This window comes from Macrobrachium rosenbergii, chromosome 2 (genome assembly GCF_040412425.1).
Source record: "Macrobrachium rosenbergii isolate ZJJX-2024 chromosome 2, ASM4041242v1, whole genome shotgun sequence".
Classification (NCBI taxonomy): domain Eukaryota; kingdom Metazoa; phylum Arthropoda; class Malacostraca; order Decapoda; family Palaemonidae; genus Macrobrachium; species Macrobrachium rosenbergii.
Genome location: NC_089742.1, coordinates 43,708,013 through 43,725,512, shown reverse-complemented (window position 1 = coordinate 43,725,512; position 17,500 = coordinate 43,708,013). Strand labels below are relative to the sequence as shown.

Below are 17,500 nucleotides of genomic sequence, written 5' to 3'. Positions count from 1 at the left end.
TCGAGGAGTAAATGGACACAAGAGGCATTGGACACCATCTATCTTTGGCCTGACCGCCCCCCCCCCCCCGCCCAGCAAAATTGGTCTTGAACTTCTGGCCAGTTGCCCTCAAAAAGAAGATAAGTCTCCTGATTGATTATGACAAGCTGGAAGTTGCGACAAAAAAAAAGAAGTCATCTGTTTGCTCTGAGTCTTCGTTCTCCTCTCCTTTCTCTCTCTTATTTGTATTCTCGGGTTTCTTCCTTCTCTTCTTCACAAGGAAAGGAGTCATGTGTTCTTAAGTTCTCCTCCTTTTCCTCCGGCTTCCGATTTCCTCTTATTCCCATTTTCTTTTCTCTTACTCTTTTTTTTTTTCCTTGTAACCTTTCGTACATTTCTAAAGAAATGAATGATGAAGAACTGGAATTCGTTTTAAATGGTCATGCTCTTGGGATCAGACTCGATTATTAAGGGTTTTGAAAAAAAAAAAAAAGAAGACTACATAAAAATGTAGACAAAAACACAAAACCATGGAACAAGTAACCCAAAACTCGGACATAATCAAATACAATAAAATGAAGAATTCGCATGTTGACCACAATTGCCAAGGCAGCCGTGGGAATTTACGACTGACACATTCAGATATAGAATCTATGAAAAAAGTAACAAATGTCGAAGTTTCTTCCTGGCGCAATCAGTTTCTGTACAGCGTATAATGCTGTATGAAACTCAACCATGGGACTCATGAAGCTCTCAGCCGGGCCTATGAAACTTTCAGCCACACGGCCCGGTGGATGACATGTGTTGTTGGCACCTATAGCGGTGTCGACGCACGATCATGGATAACAACCTTAAATACAAGATGAAAATATTGAGGCTGAGGGCCGCAGCCCATGCTTGATGACTGGAGGTGGATGATCAATACACCAATTTGCAGCCCTCTGTCCTCAGTAGTTTTTAAGATCAGAGGGCGACAGAAAAAGCGCGGACAGTAAAAAGTGAGGACGGCACAATAGTTTTCTTTTACAGAAAACTGAAAATCACGAATGAAACTTTCAACCGACTTATGTGAGGTCGATTCAAACGGCAACGGATCACAACGAGGCCCGCCATTCATCGGAGTCAATGAGTGATCACTGCAACAAATTTGATTGAAATTCCAAGGCAAATGAAGGAACACCAATACCAGGTACGTCATATCCAGCAAGGTAGCAATGAACTCGGCATTTAAAGGGAATACTGAATATCATGTCTTCAAAGAAAAGATTACTCTGTTTATTTCAAACGTCTTGGAAGTGTATGTTCCGAGAAATCGGTGAAAAATCTATAGACGGGTAACAGCTTTTTTTCCGTACCTTGCATAAGGAGGAAGAATGTTAAATACAAGTGTAATTATATATATATATGTATATATAATGCATATATACTGTATATATATATGTATATATGTATATATATATATATATATATATATATATATAGAGAGAGAGAGAGAGAGAATATATATATATATATAGATAGAGAGAGAGAGGGGGTTTCGCCGGAGAAGGTTTTCTAGACAAGAGCTGGTCATTGGATTCTCAACAAATATCTTGGGATCAAACTTAGCCTTATGCCATTCTACAAAATTTACTACCAGATACATATTCACTGCTACAGAAAGGTTAGTATGTTACTGTCACGTGTTCGCATTTGTGTTTGTTTTGCATGTTAGAAAGCAACAAAAAATGTATTATAAACACAAAGCAATTTCTTCTTTATTCATAAAAGAACAACACAAATACTTCAGATCACTTCCAGGGAGCAATAAAAAAAAATCATAATACCCTCGCTGAATTTAAACGTGGCTTTGGCATTTCCAGCGGCAGCAACGCTTTCTTCCAGCCCCTAGTGTGGAAGAATCCTTTCCAAGGGCTGCAGTCCTCATGAATATGTAAGGAGAGCAAAGCTTTTGCGCTCTGGAAAGACATTTGGTTAACAGGAGGACTTGTATGGACGGCTGTTATTGACAAATGGGTCTTTCTTTTAATTTTCTGCTTGGAGCTGCTCTCCGTTTGCTCTGCATGTTTCTTATATCTATCTATCTATCTATCTGTCTATCTATCTATATATATCTCTATACATACATATAATATATATATAATATATACATATAACCTGTATATATATATATATATATATATATATATGTACATAGATAAACATACTATATACATATATATACATATGTACATAGTATATATATACATACATATATATATATATGTATATATAATATATAAATATGTAAAATATGTATGTATTTATATATTCATGTATATATAAAATTATATATATATATATATATATATATAATCTTTTTTTTAGCAAAAATTACAAACACCAGGTCTGACAATTTAGACACTTTGGTGTCAGTAAATACAACTTAAAGAATGTTTTTTTCTCCTGAATCTATAGGAGAAAAAAGTATGGTTACCTCTGGCAATTTAGTGGCCACTACAACCAACAAGATGTCCTCAACCGTCAACTAGGCGCTCCTCTACCTTGGGACGTAGTGTACTTGGTATCCCAAACTAACGGCACTTCATTGGGGCAGTAATGCCTATGTAGTCTTACTATCATACTATCAGTCATTCAAGAAGTAACTAACTTGGTATTTGTGACAGCCATTGCTTTGGGACAAGGTTGCATTAAGATCTCAAGTAAGTAACGCTCCCTAGGGCAGAAAAGGTTGCATTACCATCTCAGGTCACTAACGCTTCCCAGGGCAGCACTGTCCAGGTAGTGCAGCATTTTTTAATACCAAGGAAACAGTCAGTTTATTAAATGACTGATCTGACATGCAGGATCAACCCTGCTTCAGCAGTTGAAAGGTTAATATAGCAGTGTATATTTTCATGTTTTTTCTCAAGAGTTGCACACTACTAGGATAAAGTATATATGATTTATATTTATATAGATATATATATTTCATATATTATATATATATATATATATACTATATACTACATGTTTATGGGCATTTAGATAAACATGTGTGTAAAGAAATAACCTGCTAAAATGCAAAAAAACAAATAAAAAATAAACGGAACGGAAAGGAAACGTAAATTTCATCGTACCACTAGAATGTTATCAAGAAGTGAACCTGAAAAACACCAGATAAAGAAACCACTTGATATTATATACTATGAGGGGAAACCCTGACTGCCATCCGTAAATCCTTATAATGCAGACGCCAGACGAGGCACTTTTTCGCTTATGAGGTGATAATGAGGAAATATCGTCTACGATGACTTTCATAATGGAGGTACGATAGCAAAGTTCGGACGACCAGAAGGGATGTACGATAATGTCATAAATGCTGACGTTGTGAGCAGTGGCTTAGGAATCTTCAGAGAGAGAGAGAGAGAGAGAGATTGTTTGCTGCACGTCAAAACTAAAACGAAACACATAAAAACTTCTGTTTCTCTTAGGATCTTAAACATAGAATACATACACACACACACAGAAACGCCTAGAATACAAACACACACACACACACACCCAGAGAGAGAGAGAGAGGAGAGAGGTCCACTAGTAGAGAAAAACAACTGTCATACCAACCTCCGAAGATACCAATATTATTGTGCACTCATAATCAGGGTTAATGCAACATGCATGGAACAAACAGACCTAACACAATATCTAAGTGTAAAAAGAGGAAAAAACAAAAGGAATATGATTACAAATACATAAAATTAAGTATGCGAAGATAATTCAATATTTAGGTGGATAGGGATAGCTATTTTCTGTATGCAGTGATATACGTCAGCAAGACTAATGCAGTGGCTAGTTGCGCTAAAATCAATAAGACTATTTAAGGAAACCTACGACTCTAGACTGGATTCTTGTAATTAAAATTCAAGGCACTTAATGAAAGCAAAGCAGTGAGCCGGGTATTGGCATGCGAGTAATTGACATTTGTCAGGGTCAAATGGAAGTAAGTAAAAGGACCCTTTGACCTTAATACCTAAATTGCTCCGCGCAAAACCTTGTTTTCTGAATATTCAACACTCGCAGCTAGGAGTAATTTCCTGGCATGCTTAAAAAAATAATAACAGAAAGTTTTAAATACTTGAGTTAGCTTTTAGCAGCATTAATACCCTTCTCTCGTGCTTCGAAACTGAAAAGTAATAATGGTGGATTACTGTTAACTCCAGCCCGGCCATGAAACTCATTTTCTTATCATTTCGGTCATCTGTAATTAAGGGACGCTAGACGTCGCGCTGTCTCTTCAGGGACTGACCTACATTCCCTCAAGAATGGTTTATGCAGTGGCAAACTGGATCGTTTATTTTTATATTGTTATGTTAATTACAATCAATATGAAACACCTGATCGTGAATTGAAAGATCACAGACAGGGTCTGGATAAATGAGGAGGTTTGAATGTAAGTTTAAAGACCGTACATTGTAAAAAAAAATAATAATAATAATAACAATAATCTTTACTGAAACAAAATGACTCCGCAGTGTTTAGAGATAATGAAGAGACACTGCAGCAACTAGTGAAAGAATTTTAAAACTGCAAGTAGAGATGGTTAAGGGTAGACATGGTAAGACTAAAGTTATCAAGGTAAATGATATTACTACTGTGTATAACAGAGGCAGCGGGTCACAGAAAGGCCCAAGAACCAATATCGCGAACGTGAGAAAGAGGGAGTAAAGACAGAACTAAAAGCAGAATAATTACCATTAGCATTGGTAAGCATAAGTCTTCACAGAGGCTTAGATACAAGCTAACGAGTGATAACAGCAGTTTATAAGTGGAAACATTAACGCAAGTAAGCATGCATAAGGTAAATGTAAACTTTAATAATTAGAATATAATGAAGGCAGTGAAGGGCGAAGTAAGACCTAGTGCTCAGTCTTGTCCTAGAGCTGTGCGGTCCTTTATTCATATCCGCATTCATTTATTCACACATAGAATAAAACAATCTTTAAAACTTATATCTTAAGCAACCAAAAAGCCACACAGCAAAGGCACAGCACGGCACATCCTCAAGCGGACGCGTTTTACTCTCCTCAGTTCCCATTATCCTTCATTTCTTTCCACATGTATCCATTTACTGCTCAAGAAATGACAAAACTCATTTCGCAGGGAGACGAAACAATGACAGCAAAATGTACAAATTACATTCTCAAACACACGCGTTTACTGCCCTATAAAGTCAACACGTAAACTGAGACAATGAAACGCAGTGCGACAGTCTTCTGTCACCTCAAGCGTGCCATGAGCGTCTCTAGAACGCTCGGTAAGAAGGCTGGTCTATAAGACGTAGACTGCAGAGGTGTGTAGTGCAGGAGTTCGTTTCAACAGCGTATTCCGAAGACAAGGTCAACCCTGTTTACCACGCTGATACTGCGTGGGAGTCGTTAACTCCACGGTTCCCCGGTTTGGCCAGTCTTCCGCACCGTTCACTTCCAGAATGTGGATTTCTCTGACTTTCGGTTTTACCTGAATTCTTAAATACTTCTTTTAAGAGGAGGTTCTCTGGCATTTACGAAAAATAAATTAGCTCCCGTCTTCTTATAATTTCAGCTCCGTATTGGGCTTACTAGCCCACCAATCTCTTAACTGTTTAAAAAGATAGTTTTTCATGAACCCTCTATTGGGTTGATGACACATCCCTAAAATCAGTGCTAAGAAACTTAATTTAGGCTATAAAAGTTTGGTGAGGGAGGTAACGGGTTTCAATGAGGCCTTAGAGGCCAGCAGATGAGGTAGAATGGACCATCCATAACCAGAGTCACGACGAATGATGCTCCTGTTAGATATACTATAATAATTTGCGTTACATTACTATAACTTCCGTATTCCCAAGTTCTTCATAAGAGACCGAGAGAGACCAGTCTCCCAAGAACCAAACTTTGCGTCACAAGAAATAAAGAAGTTAAGGACTTCTCTTCTTAGGCCATGTGAAATACACCTTTTGAAAAGACAGGTTGCATATATATAAGGAACAGAGAAAGCCAAAAAGTTTTACTTAAAGTAATTCTTAGAATTACAAAACGAAAGAAGTGGATATAAATTTGGCCGACAAGGCACTGGGACCTATGAGGTCAGCCAGTACTGAAACGGAAATTGACAGTAAAAGGTTTTAAGGTATACACAGGAGGAAAACCTCGCAGCTGTCGTACCTATGAATCAACTGCTGAGGAGAGGGTGGAGAGAAGTAAGATGGAAGAAAGAATATGAACGAGGCATGTGGCAAAAGGAATGAATGGGGGCCAAGGCACGCTGCAAAGAACCTTAAGTAATGCCTACAGTGCACCGCATGAGGAGCACTGACGGCATTAACCCCCTTCAGGGTAATAAGTGAGGAAGATAAGGTTCATCTGAAACTCACTGGGCACTGCACTAAATAGATGTATATTTATAAATCTCCCATTTCTTACCAGTTAAACTTTGTTATTCATGCTTTTGGGTATCTCCATCTAAAAGAAAATGTAATTGAAAATTCGACTGCTTTGATGGTCTCAATTATCGTTGCCACTTACTTATAAAACTCGTTTGTGTTTACAGCAAATCCTTTGCCAAGACAATTTATGTCATGGATTCATGACATAATCACCTCGTCAGAAATACCTTAACATCATTTTCACTTGTTTATCTTACATTTATCCATCATTATGATATACATTATCACTTGAAGAAGACAAATATACTATCTATTATAAAAGATAACTGTCAGTTTTATATTCTTGCTTCCTTATGTTCTATGCAATCAACAACCTGATGGATCAGGGTTGTTGTAAGACGGTAGCACTGAAATTTATAAACACTGTATTGTCCTAATCTCGATATGCTTTTTTGTTTTGCACGAACAAGCCAATTTAAACAAATTGAGGGCAATTCTATTATTTCTCTCATAGCTACAGTTCTACATTGCTGCAGTTCCTCTGAATCATCAGTAAATGTCTACACTCCTGCCGTTTTTATCAAGACTGCATTTCTACGGGCTTTTTAATCATAAATGAAACTACACATTTCAAAGGGTGTTTAAATAATAACCATCGTCTTTTTAGTCACATCGTGCCTTTTTTTTCTTTATATGGTGTCTTCAGAGAATGCTCTTTGATGTTGAAAGGTAATGCAGTGATTCTGTATCGTTTTATCTCCAGTATTTTTAAATGAATAATATCATCAGATTTCTGGACCACTTTCATAATTGGCCAAATTCTATGTATAATATATATATATAAATTATATATATATATATATATATATATATATATATATATAACTCGTATATATATATATATATATATATGCTATATATATATATATATATATATATCATCTGAGTGAAAAATAAGCAAACAGGGTGTAGGTCATACACCCCGTTTCTTATTTCACTGTCAATTGATAAATGAATCACGTAAAGTGATAATCATATAATATATATATATAATCATATATATATATATATATATATATATATATAAATAAATATGTATATATGCATGTATATATAGATATATATAATGTATATGCATATATATATAGGTTATGTCATTAGTTTTCACACACGCACAAAAAAATATATGTGTTGTAATGTATGTAGCCTTCATGAAAATTAATGACACATCTCCATATATATATATATATATATATATATATATATATATATATATATATATATATATATATATTTATATATATATATGCATATGTATATATTTATATATATACATTATATTATGTATATATATATATGCATGTATTTACATATATATATTATGTTATATATATTGCTATATATATATATATATATATATGCATGTATGTTCTTGATCATTATATGCTTTCATATATTAAATAAATATCTTCTCTATATTTATTAATAACTTACACCAAAAGACACAGTTAGGCTTAAAAATATTCCAGCTGAATGGCTTTTAGCCCTTTAAGTCATTCTCTCATGATAAACCTAAAAGTATTTAGGTCTTAATACTTGCCAAATAGGGCCAACCTAAATGATAAATGCCGAATGCTACAGCTCCGACAGGGAAAGTATCCAAATACGAAAAATAAATTAAGTACAGAATAAAGTACGAAAGAGAAATATATACTAAATAAAAACGATAAAGGACACCTAACATGAAGTCAGTCTGCTCCTTATATAATTCCCTTTGATTAAATCATGTTCTCAAGTTACGGTGAATTCGGTATTAATGAGTTACTAGTCTTTATATATATGTATGTATATATATATATATATATATATATATATATATAGATATATATATATATATATATATATATATATATATATTAATATATTAGTATATATTACCTATTAGTACAGTTTTGCAGTACATTTTTTATATATATCACACATATACACACATACACATATACATATATATATATATATATTATATATATATATATATATATATATATATATATATATATATATATATATATGTGTGTGTGTGTGTGTGTGGCTGTGTCAATATATATAATTGTGTGTATTATAAATATTACATAAAATATCTGTGTATTAAGCTTGACTAGATTATATATATATATATATATATATATATATATATATATATATATATATATAACATATATATATATATGTATATATATATATAATACGACAAGAATAGTCCCGAAGAAAAAATTCCCCAAGATCACACGGATGAAGCACAGCATTTAGGCCACAGGATTACTCCCTTTCGGAATCGCATCCAGGCCTAAACCCAACGTCGGTGCTATATCATCACAACCCAGATGGGATAACGAAATAACATCTTCCTGAAAATCCTCTTCCCCCTGTCACTAAGGAAGACTAACCTTGGTTCACTTTCCTGAACATTGGTCTATGCTCCATGGAATTCTCCATGGCCTTGTGTGCAAGAGAGGGTTGAACCAGTTTTGAGCATAACACTAAATTCGGAGGCGACTAGGCTTCCGTGCTATGATCTACGTCATTAGTATTGCTTTGGTAACGCAGAAGGAAAAAAAAAAAAAGTATATCTTAGTTTAACCAAACCACTGAGCTGACTGACTTTATATTTTATTCTTTGGTGAATGAATTTCATCAGTGAAAGATGAAGATCCTCTTTATTATGTGTGGCTGTTGTCTTTATTATTTTTTCTAAGTGAACAAACATTTGCATTGTTATGGAATGTATTGTAATACAGTTACCACTTATTGGCATATACGTTTACCTTCTTTAAGGTAGAGTAACTGTGAATGAAAACAAAACTGTCTAAAAGGCAAAAATTAATTTCAGACAACTGGGGGTCATAAATTGTTTGTGGGTCTTTAATCAACCTATCAGAAATATCTTATACCTATCGTACCTCTTACCTCAGTCTAGTTTGTAAATCAGTTATTTGCAAAATAAAAGCCTTTAGGAAATGGAATGTTGCGTCACAATTCACAGACAATCATTGTTTGTTATAATTACTTATCTAAAAAACAAAAATTTTCAAGTTCGCATAACGCATAACACGAAACCAAAAGTCCGTTAATAGAAAACAGGAGCTAAGATTTGTTGGATGGAATAATTCAAGAAATAACAAAGGGATCAACTTCATTACTAGCGTTGGTCTGATACTCATATAACGTCATTCATTCAAATAATTTCGCTAGCGGGTGTCTCGAAAATGGAGCGTAATCGTTAAAATACTGTTGTCAAGTTTTTATAGATGGGAAAAAAGTTCATTTTACCTAACAGGAAACAAATGAAGTGAGAATCTTATACCCGCGCGGAGAATAGACAATGTTAATTTTCTCTCCTTCCCAAGTACAAAGGCTAATGAAACTTGTAACCTAAGGCCCTTTGCCCTTTCCTAGGCCAGGCAGCTGAACTGCCTCTTAAAAGAAAAGTAAGTTGATGGATCAACACTTATCACGTAGTATATGCAATCTGAGGACGCGTGGATATAACTCGCGCTGTAGCCTGCTGGCTTCTCAGATCTCTTTGCGAGTCATTAACGCTCACAATAAATTCCAAAGTTCTGTTGCAAGTTTCTAAGTATTGACTTTCAGGACGACGTTGCTGGCCACGTGTGGCTATACGATCTGCATACTTGTAGATCAATTTAGGTTTTTGCAGCCTTATGACAGAAAGGGTCATTGTCTGAAAGCAGACTGTCAGTGTGGTAAGGCGTTAAAAGGATATAAGCCTGGTGTAGATTTTTGAGACTCAAAGCAACTAAGCAGTTCAGAAAATTTAACTAAATTCTCAGTGCATGTACAACATGCAATACAAGACGATCAAATTCTCGGACTGTGAAATCCGTGACCGCTTCCCTGCCTCTGCTACCAAGCTTCAGAAATCTCTCCCTGCTTGTGTTCCCTGATACGATCTTCAATGTATATCGTTTCTTCCATGGGTTACGCCCACTCATCTTCCCTCCTATTTATTCCTGTCTTTGAGTTTTGGATTTTGCAAGAGGATTGTCAGCCTAATATGACTCGTATTAAAATAAAACCATAAATCTGTGAACTTCGAAATTATTATAGGAAAGTCAATTCTGGATTGGACGCGATTGCAGGCAGTCGGTGAGCAGTGAAGATAAAGCATTCTGCAGGTATTAAAAAGTTGGTGGGCGATGTTTCATAAAAGAATGACAGACGTCAAACACTCAAAAATTTCCGTGAACTTTTTTTTTTTAGTTTCTTTCCAACAACTGAGGACAAATCTTCGCAAAACGTAATTACTGGCTGAAGTTTTCTTTCATAAAACATGATCTATGAAAGCCAAGGTAATGAAAGACACTAATAACAAGTATTTATTATATTCATTATTATTATTGCTTAACCACTCATTCATAAATTCATTACATTTATACAAGATTGCAAGTAATAAAATACCCATTTGTGAAAGCACAGCGAAATATTTATTTTCAAAATAGACCTTTTCCACATGAATAACTAAGTGTAAGCCTTCAGTTATTAACTAGTCTTTGGGATGAAGCTGGTGACCCCACCAAGTAGCCTGGTTGTACCATAGCCATCTAACTGCAGAAATACCTCATTTCACTGCTTAGATTAGAGGAGACAATGGGTTCTTAACAGGCAGTGCCTGCCCGTCCGTAGTTTTGTGGCAAGTCAGAACACTACCAGTAATGAAGAGATCCATAATATATATATATATATATATATATATATATATATATATATATATATATATATATATATACATATATATATACTATATATATATATATATATATATATATATATATATATATATATATATATATATATATATATATATATATATATATATATATATATATATATATATATATAATATATATTCATCAGTCATCAACAGCAATTACGAAGTGTAACAAATGCTAACCTAATGGTGCTTGACAGTTCAAAGAAGCATTTAAGTCTTTCTTAAGATCCATCATACCGAATGAAAGAATGATTGTGGTTTGATGGTTGGTGGATTCTCAAATATTTAGCTGACATAGCAGTCCCTGACACAAGTGACACCTCGACTGAATGTTTGCATTATAATGTTACTAGGTGCCGAAACCAAGACATTGGAGCCCGGAATGTCCCACAGTGCCTGTCCGAAATCAAAGCTCTTATTTATCAAGAGAGAATTTCTTGGTCTGAGAATTTAATAAGAGTATTTCTGAAATTCTAAGACCCAAGAGATTCTTCTTGATGAATACTTTTATTGGTTCTTTTTTCATATTTATGAAGTTCTACTCACTGCCTCCATACCAGCTTGGGAACTTTATGAGTGTATAGAACAAAATAGAATATAGAATTTAGGCCAGAGGCCATGCGCTGGGGCCTATGAGGTCATTCAGCGATAAAAGGGAAATTGACAGTAAGGAGGTTTGAAAGGTGTAACAAGAGGAAAACCTCGCAGTTGCACTATGAAACAATCAATGTTTGCGAGGGTGGAAAGTCAGATGGAAAAAAAAATGAACGGAGGTGCAGTAAAAGGAATGAAAAAAGGTTGCAGCTAGGGGCCGAAGGGACGCTGCAAAGACCCTTAAGTAGTGCCTACAGTGCACCACGTGAATTGCACTGACGGCACTTCCCCCCTACCAAGTTTATGAGTGTATAAAACCTTGACAGAGTTTATTCCCCTCTGCCTTCCTCTTTCAACTTGGTTTTCAACTGGATGAGTATATAAATTTATGAAAAAAAGTTGTCCCCCCGCTTCCCTTCAGAATAACAATGTTAATGACAATTTCGTTTTGAAATAAACCAGTGGCTTCGTGTCTGTTACGGGAAGGAAATTTCACATCGATCTTGGTTCTAGGAAATCTTTCTTCCTGACTCAGCCTCACCAGAAACTTTCTTTTTTTCCAGTCGACTCTGAAAGAAAAGAGCGAAAAATCTGGATTGCGCCTTGCAGTGGATCTAAAATGTGCTGTTTTACACCCTTACTGGGCATGAAATGTGTGTGTGTGTATTATTATTATTATTATTATTATTATTATTATTATTATTATTATTATTCAGAAGATAGACACATTTCATTTGGAACAAGCCCACAGGGGACACTGACTTGAAATCCAAGCTTCCAAATGGATAAGGTGTTCGTCTGAAAGAAGTAACAGAAGGTAATGGGAAATACAGAAATAAGAAGTCCCTTACTGAAAAAGGAAAAATAAATTAAATTAATAAATAAATAGATAAAACTGTAAGTAAATTATTAAAATACAAGAAGAATTGTATGTTGTTTGCATATTGCTCCCAGAATATATTTATATTATGTATTGTACTCACGATTCATGTTAGGTCTTGAGGGTGGCGAAAATGTATTTTAGTACTGCACTCCATACAGAATGTATTTCTTGTTCCGTAATATAATTATCATGTATTTTGCATCTTGCATTACACCCGGAATGTAGTATGTGTCTTGCAATGCATTTTAGGTGCTGTAAGACACTTCTAAAAAAGTAATATAATTTTTTACGGCACCTGGAATGTATTTTGTGCCAAAAAAGGGGATTCTTTTTATTCTATTGGAATGTATTTCCTGCAATTACACCTTACATATACTACATGTTATTTTGCATTTATATACAGTGTACTTTATGCTGCACGCTGAACTTAGAATGTATTTCATGTCTTGATTTACAACTAAAATATATTGCACCCAGACGGCAATCCATGTCATGTAATGTGTAAAGAACTCATGTAGGTCTCGTGCAATGTTCATCATGCGTAGTATGTCGTCATGAACGAAATTGTATTGCACCTCGACGTATTTTACGTTATCTCCATTCCTACCTAGTTTGTTAATAACTAATTGAAGTGGTTCATTTCTGCTTGCAATTAAATATATTTCCACAACTCTTTAGTCAAGCAATGGCTAATTTCATTATACTATGAACTGCTCAAAAGAGGCCTCAAATAATTTCAAGTTGGAACGTGTTATTTATGGGGTCCACCATTCTAGAGATGAAATTTGCGGAAGAAACGTTTTGTGTGTGTGTGTGTGTGTGAGAGAGAGAGAGAGAGAGAGAGAGAGAGAGAGAGAGGAGAGAGAGAGAGATTTATAGATTTTAGGCATACATGTGCCAAGCACTGGGGGTAACTAGGCCATTCAGCGCTGAAACAGAGTGACAGTGAAAAGTTTGAAAATCAATTGTTGGGAGGGTCGACAGTAAGATAGAAGAACAGGAACATGAACGGAGGTACAGTGAAAGAATAGAAAGGAGGTTGCAGCCAGGGCCTGGAAAGACTGCAAGGCAACAAATAATGCCTATATTGCCCACTTAGAAGGTACACTGACAGTGCTAACCCCTACAAGAGAGAGAGAGAGAGAGAGAGAGAGCTCCACTTACTCTGGTGGTTATCGGACCTAAATGTGACCTATCCCTGCACGCAACCGCGGGAGGCTTAATAATAATAATAATAATAATAAAATAATAATAATAATTAATAATAATAATAATAATAATTTGACAATCATTTAACGAATTTGGCCTAAGTTGCAAATTGTAGCTGTCTTTTTATAAATTAATCTTAGAATCAATCCATTCTTTTTTTATCCGGGCACATGAGATGGGGGAGTGTCCATCTTATATTCCCACAGGGAGAGAAACCAGCCAAGCCGTGTCTGTCGTGACTCGGGAGCAGCAATGCACGTTCGTCTGCCACTCGAAATTGCATTGTTGATATTCGCTACATAAATGCTCTATCAAACTGAACTCAACTGGTAATACTGCAACGATTGGGAGTTGATTCGAATTCTCACTGAGCGACGTTCTCTTTTAGAAAATCCTGACAAAATGAGCCATAGTCGTTGGCCGGTGATTAATACCTACAAGAAATTCAAACTTAAACTTAGATAAATATGCATCATATCATGTACTGAAAAAGAAATATAAGGTACTTATTTGCAAAGCCTGCTATAGCACTGAAGTCCAAGTTTCTAAAGAAAACTATAAACTGTATTTGAAAGGATCCCAAGTGATGGACCAATTGAAGGCAGAGAGGATGGTCTCCGAAAGTTGCTATGGTAAATATACCTTTAAAAAGAAGGCAAACACAGACTTATGAACAGAGGAGTAAACTATAAGAAATGCTTACTACAAAATTAGCAAAGCTGAATGAGCTTAAAACCGAGGTGTCGAGAATTTGAAAGGAGAGTGACAATCCCTAGTGACACAATAACCTGACATAAAAACGACAAAGGATAGTGATGATGATGTATATCTTACTGGTATGGAGAAGGCGATCCAGAGGGTACTTTTTGGCTCACTTCAATGGGTTTTTTGTTGCTGATTTCTTTCTTGTCGGCGTTTTGAGCATTTTCGTTCTGTAATTGTTTGTTGCCATTTTTCTTTGATTCTTGATTGCCACTGTTCTGTAATTGTTGACTGCTGCTGTTCTGTGATTGTTGATTGCTACTGTATTTTGGCTGTTGATTGCTACTGTTCTGTGATTGCTGACTACTACTATGTTGCGGCTGTTGATTGCTACTGTTCTGTGACTGTTGATTTCTGTGTATTGCTGTTCAGCGGCATTTAGTTCTATTTCCTGGCTGCTACTGTTCTGCTGTTGATTTTCTGTTTGCTACTGCTGTTCAATTCTGTTCTGTGACTTCTGGCTGCTACTGTTCTGTGACTGTTGATTGCTACTGGTTTGTAACTGCAGATTACTGCTGTTCAGCGGCGTTTGATTCACACTGTTCTGTGATTTCTGGCTGCTATTGTTCTGTGACTGTTGATTGTTACTGTTCTGTGACTTCGGGCCGCTACTGTTCTGGGACTGTTGATTGTTACTGTTCTGTGGCTTCGGGCTGCTACTGTTCTGTGACTGTTGACTGTTACTGTTCTGTGACTTCGGGCTGCTACTGTTCTGTGACGGTGATGGCGGGTCGTCAAAATCGGTCCTAGATATGGTCCTACCTAGGGCCACATCTATTTCGGCCAGTGCCCTGTCACGGTTTTTTCCGCCTTTGCCGATCCCCCTTCCCACATTCTTCCTGTTTCTGCCTGCTTCCATAATTCTGTTCTGTTCTTCCTCCTCTTTTAACTTTTCCACTTCACTCTGCAGTTTCTGCCTCTCACCCTCGTCTCTGGCAAAGTCATAGGATCTCTGGAGGTCGTCCATGGGTACCTTTCGACCTTTTCGGTTAAATTTAGGGCTGGAAGGAGGAAGTGAGGACTCGTCGTCTGCCATGTCGGAAAAATTACCCCAAGGAGGTGTCCTGGAGGAGCCTGGTCTGGCAGATTCTTCGTCTTCGAAAAAATCATAGGTGTCAACGGAATCTTTCCTCCGGCGGGGTGGAGACATACTCCTCCCTCTCCTTCCTTCACCTCGGCCTCTCCCTCTCCCTCTCCCTTTTCCTCTCCCTGATTTTGGCATCGTCTCTTTTAACAATCCGACGTGACTGGTATTCCAGAAAGGTATAAAATGTTACAGAATCAAGAGTGTCTCTGAAGAGGGTCAGACGCACAAGGTCTTTTCGGGCAAGCAGTCAAATACTCAGCGCATGCTTAATGTGTCACGGTGAAAGTTTCCATCGAATGTTACTGATGGAAAATCACTTCTCTTGTTCAAACGACGCAACCAACAGCACCAAATGAAAACAAAATGAAGTATTTTCTTTTGTATTTTCTTTCCTAGGTTACATTGCTTACTTTTCTTTTCAAATCTGATAACAAATCACCGGACGATTAAACGGAATGTTGAAAGCAAGGGACATTTCCTTAGAGCACACGCTCACAAATGAAGAGAACACTCATACGTCAGTTACGTCAAGTGTCGCGACGGTCGACCAACGCAGCGGTTCCGGGCGGATGCCTCTACCACAACCACCTGTCTTGGCACTGAGCTGCCCGTTAGCACACTACCTGACGAGTGACCCGTCGCCAAAGACCGCCCGTTAAGTGCTTTATTCGTGTCAGTGATCCCTTGGAATTGGGCTTAGGTGTTCTGTGTAAACGCTCATCCGTTACTTTTACAAAGCATATTTACTTTGCATAATTAAATTCAAACATTCTTCCTCGCGTCCAGTGGAAGCGGTTGTCAAGAACAAAAAAGTGCAGTTAGCTTTTTTTGGTTAAGAACTCCCTTAGAACAAGGCTAAACATATTCTCAATAAACAGGGTTTCTGCATTCTCAAAGCACACTTATTTTTATGTCAGAATGCAAACAATTCTTTCATACATTCATTATCAAATTTCATACGTTCATTACCAAATTGCAAAAAAAAAAAACAGCTCTGCTTGCGACGAGCAAACATTCCTGTGGTCTGGGCCCCATTACGCCGAAGCAATAAATCCACTGGCTTCACGATAATAAAACGACATATACAATTCTTTTCATGTCAGTGCCGTTGGCAGCGACGAGTTAAGCGAATATTGACCGAAGTAATCTTGACTGATGGTATGCATCTCTGTTGCTAAGTAACCAAGAAAAACTGCGAAGTATGAAGTCTGTGCTTATCGAAAGGCGGTTAGTTGAGGTGCCTTTGAAGAAAAGAATAATGCTTGCACGAGCTTTGAACTTCAAGTAAGAGAATACTGTCAGCAAAACAATTCAGTGATTGCAAGAACATTCAAGCTTCAAATAGGAGAATACGGTTAGCAAAGCAATGACTCGAGAAATATTATAACTTCAATAAGCAAATACCATTAGCAAAACAATTTAATGATAGCAAGAACTTTACTCTTCAAAATAAAGAACACTACTAGCAAAAAATTCAATGACTGCAAGAGCATTAAACTTCAAATAAGCGAACACATTTAGCGAAACATTGTAATGGTTGCTAGAACATTAAGCTTCAAATAAGAGCAAACGATCAACAAAAAACATTGTATGAAGAAATGTTACGAACAAACACAAGGCGTGATTTCGTCGCAATAAAGTTGGCTAAATTACCTTCCTAAGTGAGACTAATGTTATTAACAGTACACTGCTCACGCATTCCTCTTCGTGTTCTGTTTCAATAGGGTGTCTGGAATAGTTACAAAATGAAAATTATAAAGAAAACATGTCAAGACGAGACAATAATGAAAGCTA

At 36.3% G+C, this 17,500-nt stretch overlaps 2 protein-coding genes across 2 annotated transcripts in view; both read right to left on the bottom strand.

Annotated features, from left to right (window-relative positions):
- The window catches only part of LOC136849745 (uncharacterized), a 109,803-nt gene that overhangs the window by 22,401 nt on the left and 69,902 nt on the right, over positions 1 to 17,500 (bottom strand). The gene's annotated exons all lie outside the window — the stretch shown is intronic.
- Positions 15,047 to 15,841, bottom strand: LOC136842901 (uncharacterized). Its single transcript, XM_067110824.1, has one exon. The coding sequence runs from the start codon at positions 15,839 to 15,841 to the stop codon at positions 15,047 to 15,049; it is 795 nt and encodes a 264-aa protein (XP_066966925.1).